The sequence below is a fragment of the Chelmon rostratus genome, chromosome 22 (assembly GCF_017976325.1).
Source record: "Chelmon rostratus isolate fCheRos1 chromosome 22, fCheRos1.pri, whole genome shotgun sequence".
Lineage (NCBI taxonomy): Eukaryota > Metazoa > Chordata > Actinopteri > Chaetodontiformes > Chaetodontidae > Chelmon > Chelmon rostratus.
In genome coordinates this window covers 15,221,447-15,235,195 of record NC_055679.1, presented here as the reverse complement: position 1 = coordinate 15,235,195, position 13,749 = coordinate 15,221,447, and the positions used below count along the sequence as shown (strand labels likewise).

Genomic DNA, 13,749 nt, shown 5'->3' with positions numbered 1-13,749 from the left:
GCCTTGAATCAAGATGCTCTGAGTGGCCCTCACGTCGCTGTTGATCTTGACTGTTGTCACGTAGCTGTTTTTTTTTTATCCTTTTTGCTTTCATTGTTTGTCTGGCACACTACCTGCAATCCAACAGGCCTTTTAAGCCAGGACTTTGTTCTTTGCAATGCAGAAATGCAGTTAATTAACCTTGTATTTAAGCCCAAATACATGAAAAGAAAGGTTTGTGTGGGAGAAACATGATTTCCATTTTCAACAGAATACATTAAAGGGAAAAACAATATTAAGGCTTGGATCTTGTTGAAATAAATAACTTCATAAACTGATCTAGGATTGTTTTGTGATAATATTGTCAGGGAGTGGGGACTTAGGGAAACTATGAGGGGAACTATGAAGGAAACTATGGGTGGAACCCAGATGCAGACACAACAGGGAACATAGACTAACACGCAACACCGGGAACGAACACACGTGTACACAAGACACAATGGAGCTGGGGACAAGACTAAGGCAACACAACACTCACTAACACACAAGGCAAGACTATGGACATTACAATAAAAGGGAAAACTCAATCAGGACAAGAACACAGACAAACCAAGGAATACGCTAGATTCAAATTAAATGAATTTATTAACACAAAGCTAACTCAACAAAACCCAAATCTCTGGGAAAACACAAGAACTAACTTGGAACAAGACAACTTAGGACACTGACGAGACTAGCAACTGATGTTAACATAAAACATGGCACGACTAAGACAATGCAAGAGACACACATACATGAAACATGGCACAATGACAACACTACGGTTACAAAACTAGCAAACCAAAAACGCTCCTGAAGGAGGAAAACTCAAAGGGCTATGAAACGGAGGAATAGGAATCTAAATAACAAAAGAGAACAGAAAATCGCTCTTACGAGGAGAATAAATCGGCTATGCTATAACTATGACGAGAAAACCGAAACCATATATAACGTTACAAACAAATATCACTATGGAAGGAACAGGGCATGGAAAACTAATGAGTAATGACTAATGACTAAACTAATGAGAGAAACAGACAACACTAAAGACAGGGACCCTACATAAATCAAGACAAGATCAAAGGCAAGAAAAAGGCAAAAAACTTATTAGAACTGTGGACAATAAAAGACAAAGATGATACAAGGAACAACTCAGACCTGAACAGAAACACGGGCATCAACAAAGGAAACGCAACAAGAAACACTTACACGAAACATGACAACACTTACTAAGGGACTATGGCTTGAACTATGACTGTGAGAACGTAGACAGCAAGGTTACACAGACAACACTAAAGAAACATGCATACTCAGACTATAAGAACAACAAGAGACAATGACAAAACTAGAACCAAACTTACATGGAACACGATGCGGACATGACAAGGAATCACACGACAAACACTTACTATGGGTGCTAAAGCAAGGGCAATAACTGTGGCAAGGGGACAAGGTAAGGTAACGCTGACGACGACCCGACAAGGACAAAGGGGAAGACACGGACTTAAATACACTAGGGAGGAACACTAATGAGACACAGGTGAAACACATCAGACAATCACACAGGGGGGAAAACACAGGAAGTAAAGTAACACAAAGACACATGACATGAACCTTCAAAATAAAACAGGAAGTAACCAAAACCAGGCAAAGACAGGACACAATGGGAAACTTAACCAATGTTCAAACACAATGTGGCAAGACCATACAAAAACTCTTACATAAAATGTGGCATGACTAAAGACTAAGACATTAAGAATACACAGAGTAGAACACAGAAATGAACATGAACAAAGAAGACACTAAACAAAACCCGGCGTGCATGGCACGGGTCATGACAAATATTGCAGTCACCGTTGCTGTGATCTGGGAATACTGTCACATTGCGAAAACATAGTTCAATGGGGTAAGATGCATGAATGGTCACATGATCGCACAGCTTTTAACCAGACTAAGTGTCGACAGCCATGCTGTCAGCTCTGTGCGGCTTTACTTTGATGCAGCTGTGCTTTGAGCTAACTGCTAATGCTAGCATGGTTATATGTCATATATATTGTTTAGCAAGTAGAATGTTTAACATGTTCTCTATCTTTTTCTGTTGTGTTAGCACGCTAATATTTGCCATTTAGCACCAAACACAAAATACAGCTGATGGGCATATCACTGGGTTTTTTGCAGGTTTATTTGGTCAAAGAAGTGCACAAATTTGACTTATGACCTGATGGTGGCGCCACATGAAATTCAGAGGATCATTACAAATAACATTTCATGCCAATCCATCCAATAGTTGCTGAGATATTTCACTTAAAACCACAAATATCAACCTCATGGTGGCGCTGGAGGACAAATCAGGCGATCGCTAGAGTCAGTGGGATTCCTCTGGGGATCATGAATGTCTGTACAACATTTCTGACAGTCCATGCACTAGTTGCTGAGATATTTCAGTCTGAACTAAAGTAGTGGATCAACTGACTGACCATATCTAAATAAAAACCCAGGTCAGCCAAAACATTTGCAATGTAAAACAAGCTGAACGCTAAAATTATTGCTGGAACTCTATTCTACTCTAACTATTTTACCTTCTAATAAAAAGGCGGTTAAACGTTTGGCTTATTCACAATCTGTTAAATCATCCGATTGCTTGTTTCTTGCTTTGCCATGTAGCAATGTTTCCTTTTTCCCAGCTTTTAGCAACTTAACTTCATACGAACTTGTACGATGTTATTAGAACTGACAGAAATAATGGCCAAAACAATGAAAGTAAGGGCTGATAAGGATGGTTGATCAAGCTGGAGCACATTTCAAAGTAGAGCATCCATCTCTTGCCCGAGCACAGGTTTGTTTCCGGCTCATGGGGCGCCATTATGCTCAGTCAATGAATCAGCATGTCAGTCAGTCTCCTAGTTATCCAGTCGGTTGGAGAGTCACTCTGTAACTGAACCAGTCCGCCAGTCAAGCTGTGAGAGGAGAGTCCAGCCAAGAGGGCAGGCGCTACCCAAAAACCCTGATGATTTCCAGATGAGAGCCCAGACGGCCTGGCCTGAGTGGAGAACACACACACACACAGAGGAGAAAAAAGAAAAAGAGAGCGAGGGAGAGGGGATGGATGGAGGGAAGGAGGGAGGAGGCAACAGAAAAATGATACAGTGAATGAAGGAATGGTCCTGCATACGAAAGTAGTGCATGTGAAATGCCAAAACTCGGCAGCCTAGAGCGTCGCGCACAGCGTCGTGATGTTCAGTCACGCGTGTTGCATCGTGTGAGCAGATCTGTGCATGAGGATAACCAACATGAGGCGGTGGTGGGCTCCACTCATCGTCGTTTACCTGTCCGTCCACCTGGCGGCCGCTCAGCACCACAGGAAAGGTAGGTGGACTTGCACGGACTCACCTGCTGCATGCGTGCATTGTGTCTGCATTAGACCGCAGCGTCACGATCTCAGTGAAAATCTGATTCGAATGATCCCTCTTACACAAATTGTAATAATTTGCATCCTCATTTCAGAGATGCAAGCCTGTCAGAAAATGGAAGAACACATGATATATGTAATGTGCTTCTGTATGTGTACGCCTGTGAAAGAATGTGTTTATCTTCTATCGGGATGATTGCGACATGCAGGACATCAACAGATCATTTTCCAGAGGAAGGCGACTGGCCTGTTGTTACTGGAGCCACTCACTGAGGAAATTCCTTTCTCAAGACTCACATAGCTCTGAATCTTTGGACAAGTCACATGATGCTAAAAGCGGCTACAGGAGAGAAAAACACCGTGGCTGTTGTTTAGTTTTATTGTTTCGTTTCACAAGAATTCACGCAAAATACGTGCAGGTGCCAGAGTTTTACTCCAAACCTGCTTCCTAGGAGCTTCGCCCTCGCTGCCAGGAATCGCATTCAGCTGGAGGAAGTTGTGGAACAGCTGGATTTCATCTGGTTTAAGGAGTTTAGATTTTTCAAGGGTGCAACGAAACAAGATGCAAACACAGCATTGATATATTAAGCCCCTTTAAACGCAAATGCAACGTTAGCATTTTAGCACGTTGGTTTTTTTTGTCCTCCTTTTAACTCTTCCTCTACCACCTCCTGAGGGAAATATCTGCTTCTTTCACTGCTAAACACTCCACTATGTTCACAAGATTCAAGATTCAAGATTTCTTTATTGTCATTGAGCATGACATGTCAATGAAATTTGCATTGCAACCCCCATGTTAGAAACAAGATAATTATTATTAACAAGAAGATTATAAAATAAAATTAAGATACTAGAATAAAATAAACCAACATGCAATAAAAATATTCGTGAATGCAAAAAAAATATATCAGAAATGAAAATATACTAAGACAATAAAAATATACTAAACAATAAACAATAGAATATACCAGTGAAATGTGCCAACAGAATAAAATATACCAGTGAAATGTACCGACAGCAGCTGAAATATACTAAAATGTATATAAACAGTAAACAATAAAACATACCAATGAAATGTACCGATATACTAAAATGTATAGAATTTAGTTAAGCGTTTGTGTACTTAAATGTTAAGTACACAGAAGGTGCAGGTGGAGGTGAAGGTGTAAACGTGCAGTGTGCAGTGGCTCATAGTTCTCACAGTCTCTCACTCCAGTGAGGGGCTGCTGGGGGTGATAGCTCTAACAGCTCTGGGGAAGAAGCTGTCCCTCAGTCTGTTGGTGGTGGTGCGGATGTTCCTGTAACACTTTCCTGATGGTAGCGGTACAAACAGTCTGTGGCCCCGATGGCTGGGGTCCATGGCGATGGATCACAAGCTACTGTAGATGCTAACTCTGTTGGCCACTCGGTGCCGGGCAGGTAATGTAAAGTGGATTCATGCGGATTTATCGATGCAGACGAAAACAAGGTTGATGAGAGCCGTGAGAGTGAATCAAAACAGTAAAATAGCAGGCAGCAAAACCAAAACAACAAGCTGAAAGGCACTAAAATGCTCCGTTGAGATGAGAGGAACCAAAATTTTTTTTTTTGTTTATTGTTACAAATCATCACATGAGCACATTTTCTATTAAAAAAGAAAAAAAAAATGCAGAGCCTAACATCAACTTTTCAATCCCCAAAATTACAGTAATTTGCTTTTGCTAATCACTTTAATTTTTTGAACATTGTGGTTATTTTGAAAAAGAGCGCCTGTAATAACAATAATCTGTTTACAATGTGTGTGAGTGCTTGACCTGCAGGTAGCAGTTAATCAAAAAATTATGCCATTTGTTTTATCATGTCAGGTGGTGTGTGTTTAAGGGCTCAGTTTGTGTAAAGAAGACCAGTATGTGGTGGATGGAAAGTGGGCATATGTGACCATTTTCCAGTGTATCCAGCCTTCACCAGTGTCCCCAGTATTCTAATATCCACAGTGTCAAATCCAATCCGGTCTGGTGATTTCCTCTCATAGATTTGTCTCACAGTGGGGGTATTGTTGAGGAGGTCTGTGTTTACATTGTAAATAGCATCACTTTCTGTCCAAGTTGCTGGAAAAGTGCAGTCTGTTTGGATCTCAACATCATTTGGAGGTGAACTGAAATGCTAAGCAGAGGAAGGGCCATTGCGGCAAAGTTTTTATTCTCTCGTGTGTCCTTTTCACCCTCACTTACCGAAAGCCAGAGGCATCCAGACGTCCATTTTCTTTTGTTTTTGTTTGTTTTTCCCTGCCGCTCTCATCAAGACATCCCTGCAGCCAGGAATACTCTTTAGCCCTGCTAATTAATGGATCTTTGTTGTTCCCTCATCTCCTTGCAAGCAGTTAGCGGGAGATTACAAGTTCCCTGCCTGTGCATAATGACACTGGGGGAAGCCTGCCCAACCAAACACTGATTGTTCGGAGCGCTGGATGAGGAGGGGGCTGCGTGAGGGATGAACAGGCTTAGAGCAGCAGGAAAAGCTGAGATGCTGTTAGCAGGAACATCTATATTAGATATTCAACCTGAGACAGAACGAGACAAGTCGGCTGCAAACTACTAATGGCCTTGTTGTTTGTTTAATTTGAATATTAAATACTAATAAATAGCTTTTACTCTACGATTGGGAATACAGTACGTATAAATTCAATCTATGACCCCAGCACATGTATTTCTTAATAGAGTTACACAGTGTTTCAGTGTTCCTCATATATTTCAACACCTAAACTATAGACTTAAACTGGCGACTATCTGAATGGAAGCTGTTTGTAGCTGAGTCTGCCCTCTGTTGCTGCATTCATGTCACATCAGAGTGGCCATAATCACCACTTTTGAGCTTGTAATTCAGGATATGGTGTAATATTGTCAATGCAGAAGATGTGGACTGCATGAGAGGATGTTTCTCCCACATCAGTTTTGACATTTCTTTTCACATTTGCAGATTTGTCGTGATCCCTCGGCTTTAGGGGATGTTGTCATTGCAACTAACAGTTGCTAATTGATCTGCACATTTGACTGAAGGTCTGGTCACCCCAGAAAGGGGCTCTGTAAAATTACTCAGGACATCTTGGCTAAATATTTGAGCTCTTGGTAAACTCCAGTAGCTGCTAAGCTGACCGCTAACACTAGCCAGCTAGCCAGTCGGGCTAACAAGACAATATGTTCAGTTTGAGTTGTACCGTCAGCTCCTGGTTGCTATCACAAACCAAACCATCCTTCTGTGGAGCAGTTTATATTCCAATAAGAAGGTTAAAGAAAGCCGGATGGTGTAACGCAGTTAATAAACAAGAACTTCCTTCATTTTGAATGTTTCGTGCTCACCATTCCCTCAAACATCAGAACTACCAAGATGGCTTGTGATGGATCAACGGTGCAAATTTGCGAGGGTTGAAGCTGATGTGAAATTTTTTTGCAGATATACTTTGCCTCAGTGTGTGGATCCACTAACAGCAGTGATTCTCTCTGATTCTGCCTCCCTTGGCCCTCAGCTGTTCCCACTCCTTGTCATCACCTGACCTCCACACCCAGCTGCACACCTGTTCCCAATCCCCTCGTCAGCTCCTCGGTATCCTAACCCTTTCCTTCAGTTCCCTGCTAGATCTCTTGTGTGTTTTTAACCTTCCTCTGCCTGTCTGCCTCTCTCATTATTATCCTTTGACTGCTTTTTGGAGGTCTTGTCCCTTTTTGTACTGCCAGTCTGTTGCTGAACCCAGTTTTGGACCATCCACACTGAAAACTTTGCTTTTTAGCTCACCCGCTGGGTACAGAGTCTTGCATTTGTGTCCTCCACCTGTTTTACTGTTACAAACGTGACACATAAAATAGATTTCAGTTTCTATGCAGGAATTTTTTTGTTTATATCTTTGTAAATGAGACACGTGGCCTGTTTCTACAGCAGTGCTGCTCCAACAATGTGAGCATTAATCAGACAGTTTTATTCCAAACTGCAGTTTCTGCTACTGGAGGCATAAAACATACACTTCCCTGCATGCCAAACAACTATTGCATTACAGGAAACAATGGCAGAGAGTAGTAGACAACTTTTATGTAAGTCATAAATGATTAATTTGAAATGTAAATCAGCTTTGGGTTGGTTGTCCCAGCTGTCGTTTCCCTGTAGCTCCTCCATCCTTTAGTAACATAAACCTTGCTATAATGAGATGTTTTCCCCTGGGTGTGGTTTTGTTCACACTGACAATGTGGTGTGTTGTCATTGTGAGCTGGAGTGTCTCTTCAGTATCTGCACAGGAATTCCTCCTCCACTGCTGATTGTGCATTCACTCAATGAGGAGTATTTTTCTTCACCTACATGTTGGGATGCACTCATGGCTGCACGTCAGTGTTGGATCTCGGGAAATCATCTCACTTCTGCCTTTTTATGGTTGATCTTCTCAAATTTGCCAGTCATTGTGGAGATGGTGTTGAAAAAACAGCCTGATAATCATGTAAATAAAATTAAGAGGAAATATTTTAACATTTATATATAGTTTGAAATCTTAGAAGGGCAGTTAGATGAGAAGAATGATACCACTCTCATGTCTGTATGGTAAATATGAAGCTGGAACCAGGAGATGGTTAGCGTAGCTTAGCAAAACACATTGCTCTTGTGGTTGCCAATAAAAGATCTTTGATTATATTTAGTAAATATAAATATTTATATATTTATAAAAAGAAATATAAATTATATACAGTAAATATGAAGCAACAGCCAGCAGCCGGTTAGCTTAGCCAAAGGACTGGAAGTAGGGGAAACAGGTAGCCTGGCTCTGTCCAAAGGTAACAAGGCACACCAACAAGCACCTTACCTCTCAAGCTCACTAATTAACAGGTTTATTTTCCGTTTGTAAAAACAATACGCTGCAGTGTTTTCAGTCTTGTCATCATTGAGAGGTTGCCAGTGGAGACTCCAGGTAGTTGCACCTGAGCAAGAAATAGTCACACATCCACTAAAATAACATGTTCTTTTTCATTTTTACACTCATTTTGATTTTTTTACAGAACAAAACAAACAACATTGAACATATTATTTAGTGAGCTTTGGTGGTGCTGATTGGATTTTGTTGCTTTGGACAGCGCCAGCTAGCTTGGCTATGCTACGCTAACTGGCTACTGGCTCCGGCTGAAGCGGACAACAGTAATGAGCGGTGTCAGTCTGCTCCTCTAAATCTTGGCAAGAAAGCAAATAAACATATTCGGCAAAATTTATATCGACAACGAGGGGAAAATAGGATTTACAGACTTGTGTGGTGGCTGGATAAAAAATGCTAAAGGGTGGTGGGGTTGCACTGGGAGACTCTTGGCGTCGGTATTTCTAAAATCGAGCTATGGTCCTGTTGGTTGGGGCAGATTTGACAGGTGAAAGGTTTGAGATAATATACTGAGGATTACTCGGTTTTTAGCCAAATTGGCATGTTGTATTTAAAAGCTACAGATTTTCTTTACATCGAGAATGGTGGCTGGATTATGAAAACAAAGCTGGAGCTGCGACTGGCAGTCATCCAAGCAGGAAGCAGATACGTGGGGAGATCAGCCAGCGCATGTGGTATTGGCTGGCTGAAAAAATGCTTTAAAGCTTAGCGTATCTGGTGAGGCTGTGGGCAGCGGGGATGATCATTATGGCAGGACTGGCAAGGCAGCACACCATAGATGCCACTGTAGGGTGGATGAAGCCCACTGTTTATACTGCACACCTCATTAAGATCTGTGTGTGTGTGATCTGTGTGTTGGCTTACATGCAAAGTCAAGCACTGGATGGCAGCAGTGTGTGAAACAGCGGAAAAAGAGAGTGTGGTGTCTGGGGACGCTAAGGAAGGTTGAACTTACCTCATTATGCTGTGAATCCCCTTTCGGCTCAAATCAACTAGCTTTTCACTTCACTTTACTGAAGTACTGCATCGTATTGGTTTTGAGGCTTCGCACAATAGAGCGTGATATCATCAGTATAGTGGACATATTATGAATAGCATGAAATGGGTATTGCAGTAAGGATTAGATGAGTATTAGATAACATATTAAGACTTAAAGGTGCAATGTAAGATAAACTGAAACTGAAATTAGCATCCTAACCAGCTAGCTTCATCCCGTCCTGTTTTGTAATACCACGTAGTATCTCAAGAGGCCATACTCCTATGGTACAGCTCTGTTGCCCCCTCTGTTGCTCCCCCTGGAGCTCCAAGCTCTCAGCCGATGTGGACTAAAGTCAGCTATTAGGGCCACTAGCTGCACGGATAACAGCGCTAACCAGCTAACAGCAGCTAGTAGCTACAGCCAAAGAGTATATGCAGTCAGCAGCAGTTAGCGGTTACTCTGGTGATGCGCTGCCTCCTGTTTGTGTGGAGTAATACCTTCGACAGGTGGCCAATTCTTACACATGGCACCTTTAATTGAAGTCAAAAGTAGTCAGTATCATAAGAGATATTGTTATGTTCTCAAATTCAGAGATCTTTTTCTACTGTGGCTGACACAAGTCAGCAGATCCACTCACTTCTATGGAGCATTTAGCATCATTAAGCTCATTGTTTAGGTTTTACAGTCAGATATTTTTCTCAGGTGTTGGTGGAGGCCAAAACGGAGCTAAAAAGAGAACAAATATTAACTTAATTAATTAATCGGGTGTCTAAAATCACATCTCCAAATGAATGGTTGTATTACTATGTTACATTATGTGTCTGCTGGATGTGAAAATAAGCAACACTTTCACCACAACAACCTCATATAATTGCACGGTTATATGCTGTGGAAATGTGTTTTCAGCTTGCTCTGCTGCCCTCGAATAGTGAAAAAAGATGCAAGATGGTAATAAGAGATGTTGGCAGGCAGACAGAGCCATTATAGCCATTTCCTCATTGCTAGTGTTTGTGCTACCATAAGATAAGCTAAGATAACCACCTGCTGGCTGTAGCTTCACAGGCAACAGACAAATGTGAGAGTGGTACCTATCTTGTTATCTTACAGGATTACTTTTCTCTGCAATGCTCGAAGACAAAAGTAAAAAAACAAAAAAAATCCACTGTCGTTAGCTGCCAGTACCTCAAGACTGTACTTAAACTAAGTACTTGGGTTCATGTACTTGGTAACTTTCTACCTCTGGATAAGAGATGTGTGACCACGTGGAATTGCCTCTGGTTATCAGCTCCAGTAAAATATGGATTTCATGGTGTTTTGGCATCAGCAGCTGTGAGTGAGGTGTTTCATTCCAGCCCTGTCTGGACACCTCAGATTACGGGTCCCTGGTCTGCTACACATATGGACTGACACTTTGATTTCTAACTAAATGAAGTCAGCAACACCTGCCCCTCTGTGAGCGTGGATATCTTACCTCTGGATGCACCAGCCACTGCCACTTGTAAATATAGGAGCATCTGTGGCTCGGGTCGAAGACCAATTACCCTCTGCACAGCTGGAACCAGATTCTATCACACCTGCATAATATTTGAGCAGTAATGCATCTGTGTTTGCTCAACCTCTGGCCCACCCACATGCATGGCACATCGGATAGTGCGGTGCCTAATTTCTTTAAAACGCGGGAGATCCTCTAATCTAATTTCCTGTTCTTATGTGTTCCAGCTCTGTATCCATCCGCACATAGGATAAAACGTGGGACATATTCGCTGATCGACCCCACGTTCCAGCGTTCGGTGGAGGACGTCAACCTGCTTTTTGAGGTCAGCTTAGACCCTGTGGCTTTAGAGGTCTTGAAATAGTTCATGGCTCAGCAGTTCATTGCTGGAAACCAATTTAAATATGTTGAGGACGTGGAAAAGATGTTGCACATTTATGGTCCATTGTTCACTCCTGAAACCCCCTGATTGAAAAAATGAAGATGCTGTGTGCTGCTGCTGGCCTGCTAATCATGAACAGAAATGTGAAATATGTGTTTACCCAGAGTTTTCTGGACATTGATGAATGGAACATTTATTAAAATCTTATGTCTTCAGTTGACTTCACCCAGTGGTGCATGAATGGTGTCTTTAATCGATCGGTATACTAGGTTTTTTGTGGTCTACCTAAGCTATTTTCGCTGATGGACACATGTGTCTCAGATTCTGCTAGCCGGAATGCAGATCCAAGGCGTGGAGCACACCATGCTGATCCCAGACGAGGAGCTGGCCTCCCTGAGGAGCGTGCAGAAGCTGGAGGTGATCTGTAACGACGTCCTGCCCAAGAGTCTCTCCGACATCCGGCGTCTGACAGCAGAGCTCGCCTGGCGCCGGCAACCCCTGAGCCGGCAGGACTTTGAGAGGACGGTGCTGACTCTGGTGTACACGACTCAGACGCTGGCTCGAGTCAGCACCCAGCAGCAGAGAGAGGCGTGGACGGACGCTGTGATACAGCTGTTCAGAGCCGTTCAGAAGGACCTCAGACCTTCCTGAGGTGGTGTGTGCGTCCTGGTTTTCCACACGTCCCACATACTAATTCTATACAGTATGCAGTAAAGTATATACTGAGTGTTATAGCATACTATTTTACTATTTTTGCAGTTATACAAGAAATCAGTGTTTGACTAAATAATTGAATTAACCCAAGGTCTGGTAACTGCTCTGCACATTGAAAATGATGCTAAAGGGGTATCGGAGCCTTAATAAGTGATGCAAAGCGCCTGTGTGTGACGAGTTGTTCCAGAGCTTTCAACCACATCTTGCAGTCTTCCTCAGCTGATTCCAGTCATTATTTCGACCAGCTGAGCTTTCAAATGCTTCTGCTGTTAAGATTTTCTTGTCAAAACTGAACTTTCAGCACTTGAATTCCGCTCCTGATTTGCTCAAATATATCATAAATAATAAATAACGCATTTACGATGAGAAAGATAAATATTTTTGAATTTTTGAATCCTTTTTCTTTGTTTTCTATGACTACCCGTACTCAAAAACCAAGCGTATTTAGTGTTTATCCCGATACCCATAATTACAGTCTTGAGCCCTGACGCACACATTTAGACACCCCCAATGTTAGACAAGCGTGTCCCATGTCTGGAAAATCATGAAACACAGTAAAACCTAACTTGACACTCACTCACTTGACTTAAAACCACTTTGAAGAATTATTCAGAGCACGACTACACACGTACAGCTGGTGTGAATGCTGGTGCTGGTGTGAATGCACCTAAAGACTTGTGACAATCATCAACAAACATGCAGAAGTTGTAGTTTACGCCACGCTGGATTCAGTCATGTATTCTTCTTGTGTTTTAAAAATAAAAATGAAGCATATCCTTTTGTCAATGATTGTGAAAAATAAGTCCCGTCTCTACAGATTTAACCAGAAACCATTCAACATACTATGTCTCCTCCATGTGCATCTATTACTTCATTATACATGTTTACACTACAGATGAAGACAGGAAACAGAGGGGTGTAACTACATCAAAGGTCCCTCTCTGGAATCAAACTGGGGCTGTTGTGTCTTAAACAGGAGACTGAATCCCTGATTTGATTGGATTATGAATTGTATTCCTCCTCCCAGCTGATAAACGTGCACTTCTTCCCTCCCCCTATCTTCTGATTGTAACTGTAATGCGTTATGTTTGATCCTAGTTATTTGTTCATTACATGAAAATTAAATAAAACCGGCAAAGCGCCTGTGCTCCGTGTATTTGCGCGAGGCGCACAAAGGCCTCATTAATCAAGTGCGTCCCAGTGAGCTCTAATGAACTTCCGCGTGCTGGCAGCCTTAACTGGAGCACTGTGGCAGTTGCTGGAAATACATAATGAAAGCAAGCACTTGACTTACTCGCAGATAATGTGGGTATTGTAATGGACTCACAGTTTGCACAGCGACTTTTCTGATTATTGTGACCTACTTTAAATCAAACTGTAAGCAGTGCATTAGCTTGACAACTCCACGCAGAGTCACCTCCACCCTCCTGGGCTGACTGTGTTTGAAGTTCATCAAATGACTTTAGACGGCGTTAGATGCTTTGCTCTGTCGAGAGAAGATTGCTCGGCTCATTTGATGTGTCACTAAAAGCCCTTTGAATGAAAACCACAGATTTGTACTTAAGAGTCTGTGTACATCAATACCCCTGATTGCTCATTTGAGCAAACTGTAAAATGTTTGATAGATGTTTGCTTCAAGGCAACACATTTCCCCACTCGTTTTAGGAAATAGGTACTTGCTGTAATAGGCTTTCGTGCAGTTCACTCATCTTGGAGTGGATAGAAAGTATATATCTGGTTTGCTTTCCCTCCTTGAGTCAATTGGTTTTACATTTGCTTACATTCTAGTATTTTAGCTTTTATCCAGCCTTGGAAATGCTGGTTGCCCAGTGTTTGTCGTTTCCTGCCACCAGAACTGCACGTTCTCCACAAG

General features: G+C 42.0%; 1 protein-coding gene across 1 annotated transcript; it reads left to right on the top strand.

Annotated features, from left to right (window-relative positions):
- The first annotated feature begins 3,168 nt into the window (after positions 1-3,168).
- Positions 3,169-12,819, top strand: LOC121625976 (protein FAM180A). Its single transcript, XM_041964308.1, has 3 exons — positions 3,169-3,384; positions 11,008-11,105; positions 11,484-12,819. The coding sequence occupies exons 1-3, from the start codon at positions 3,294-3,296 to the stop codon at positions 11,811-11,813; spliced, it is 519 nt and encodes a 172-aa protein (XP_041820242.1). The 5' UTR covers positions 3,169-3,293; the 3' UTR covers positions 11,814-12,819.
- The last annotated feature ends 930 nt before the right edge of the window (positions 12,820-13,749 follow it).

Excerpts from the sequence above, each read along its gene's own strand:
- LOC121625976 (XM_041964308.1), top strand. The coding sequence starts at position 3,294 with ATGAGGATAACCAACATGAGGCGGTGGTGGGCTCCACTCATCGTCGTT. Across the intron at positions 3,385-11,007 it reads CGCTCAGCACCACAGGAAAG|CTCTGTATCCATCCGCACAT; the intron begins GTAGGTGGACTT and ends TATGTGTTCCAG. Across the intron at positions 11,106-11,483 it reads ACGTCAACCTGCTTTTTGAG|ATTCTGCTAGCCGGAATGCA; the intron begins GTCAGCTTAGAC and ends CATGTGTCTCAG.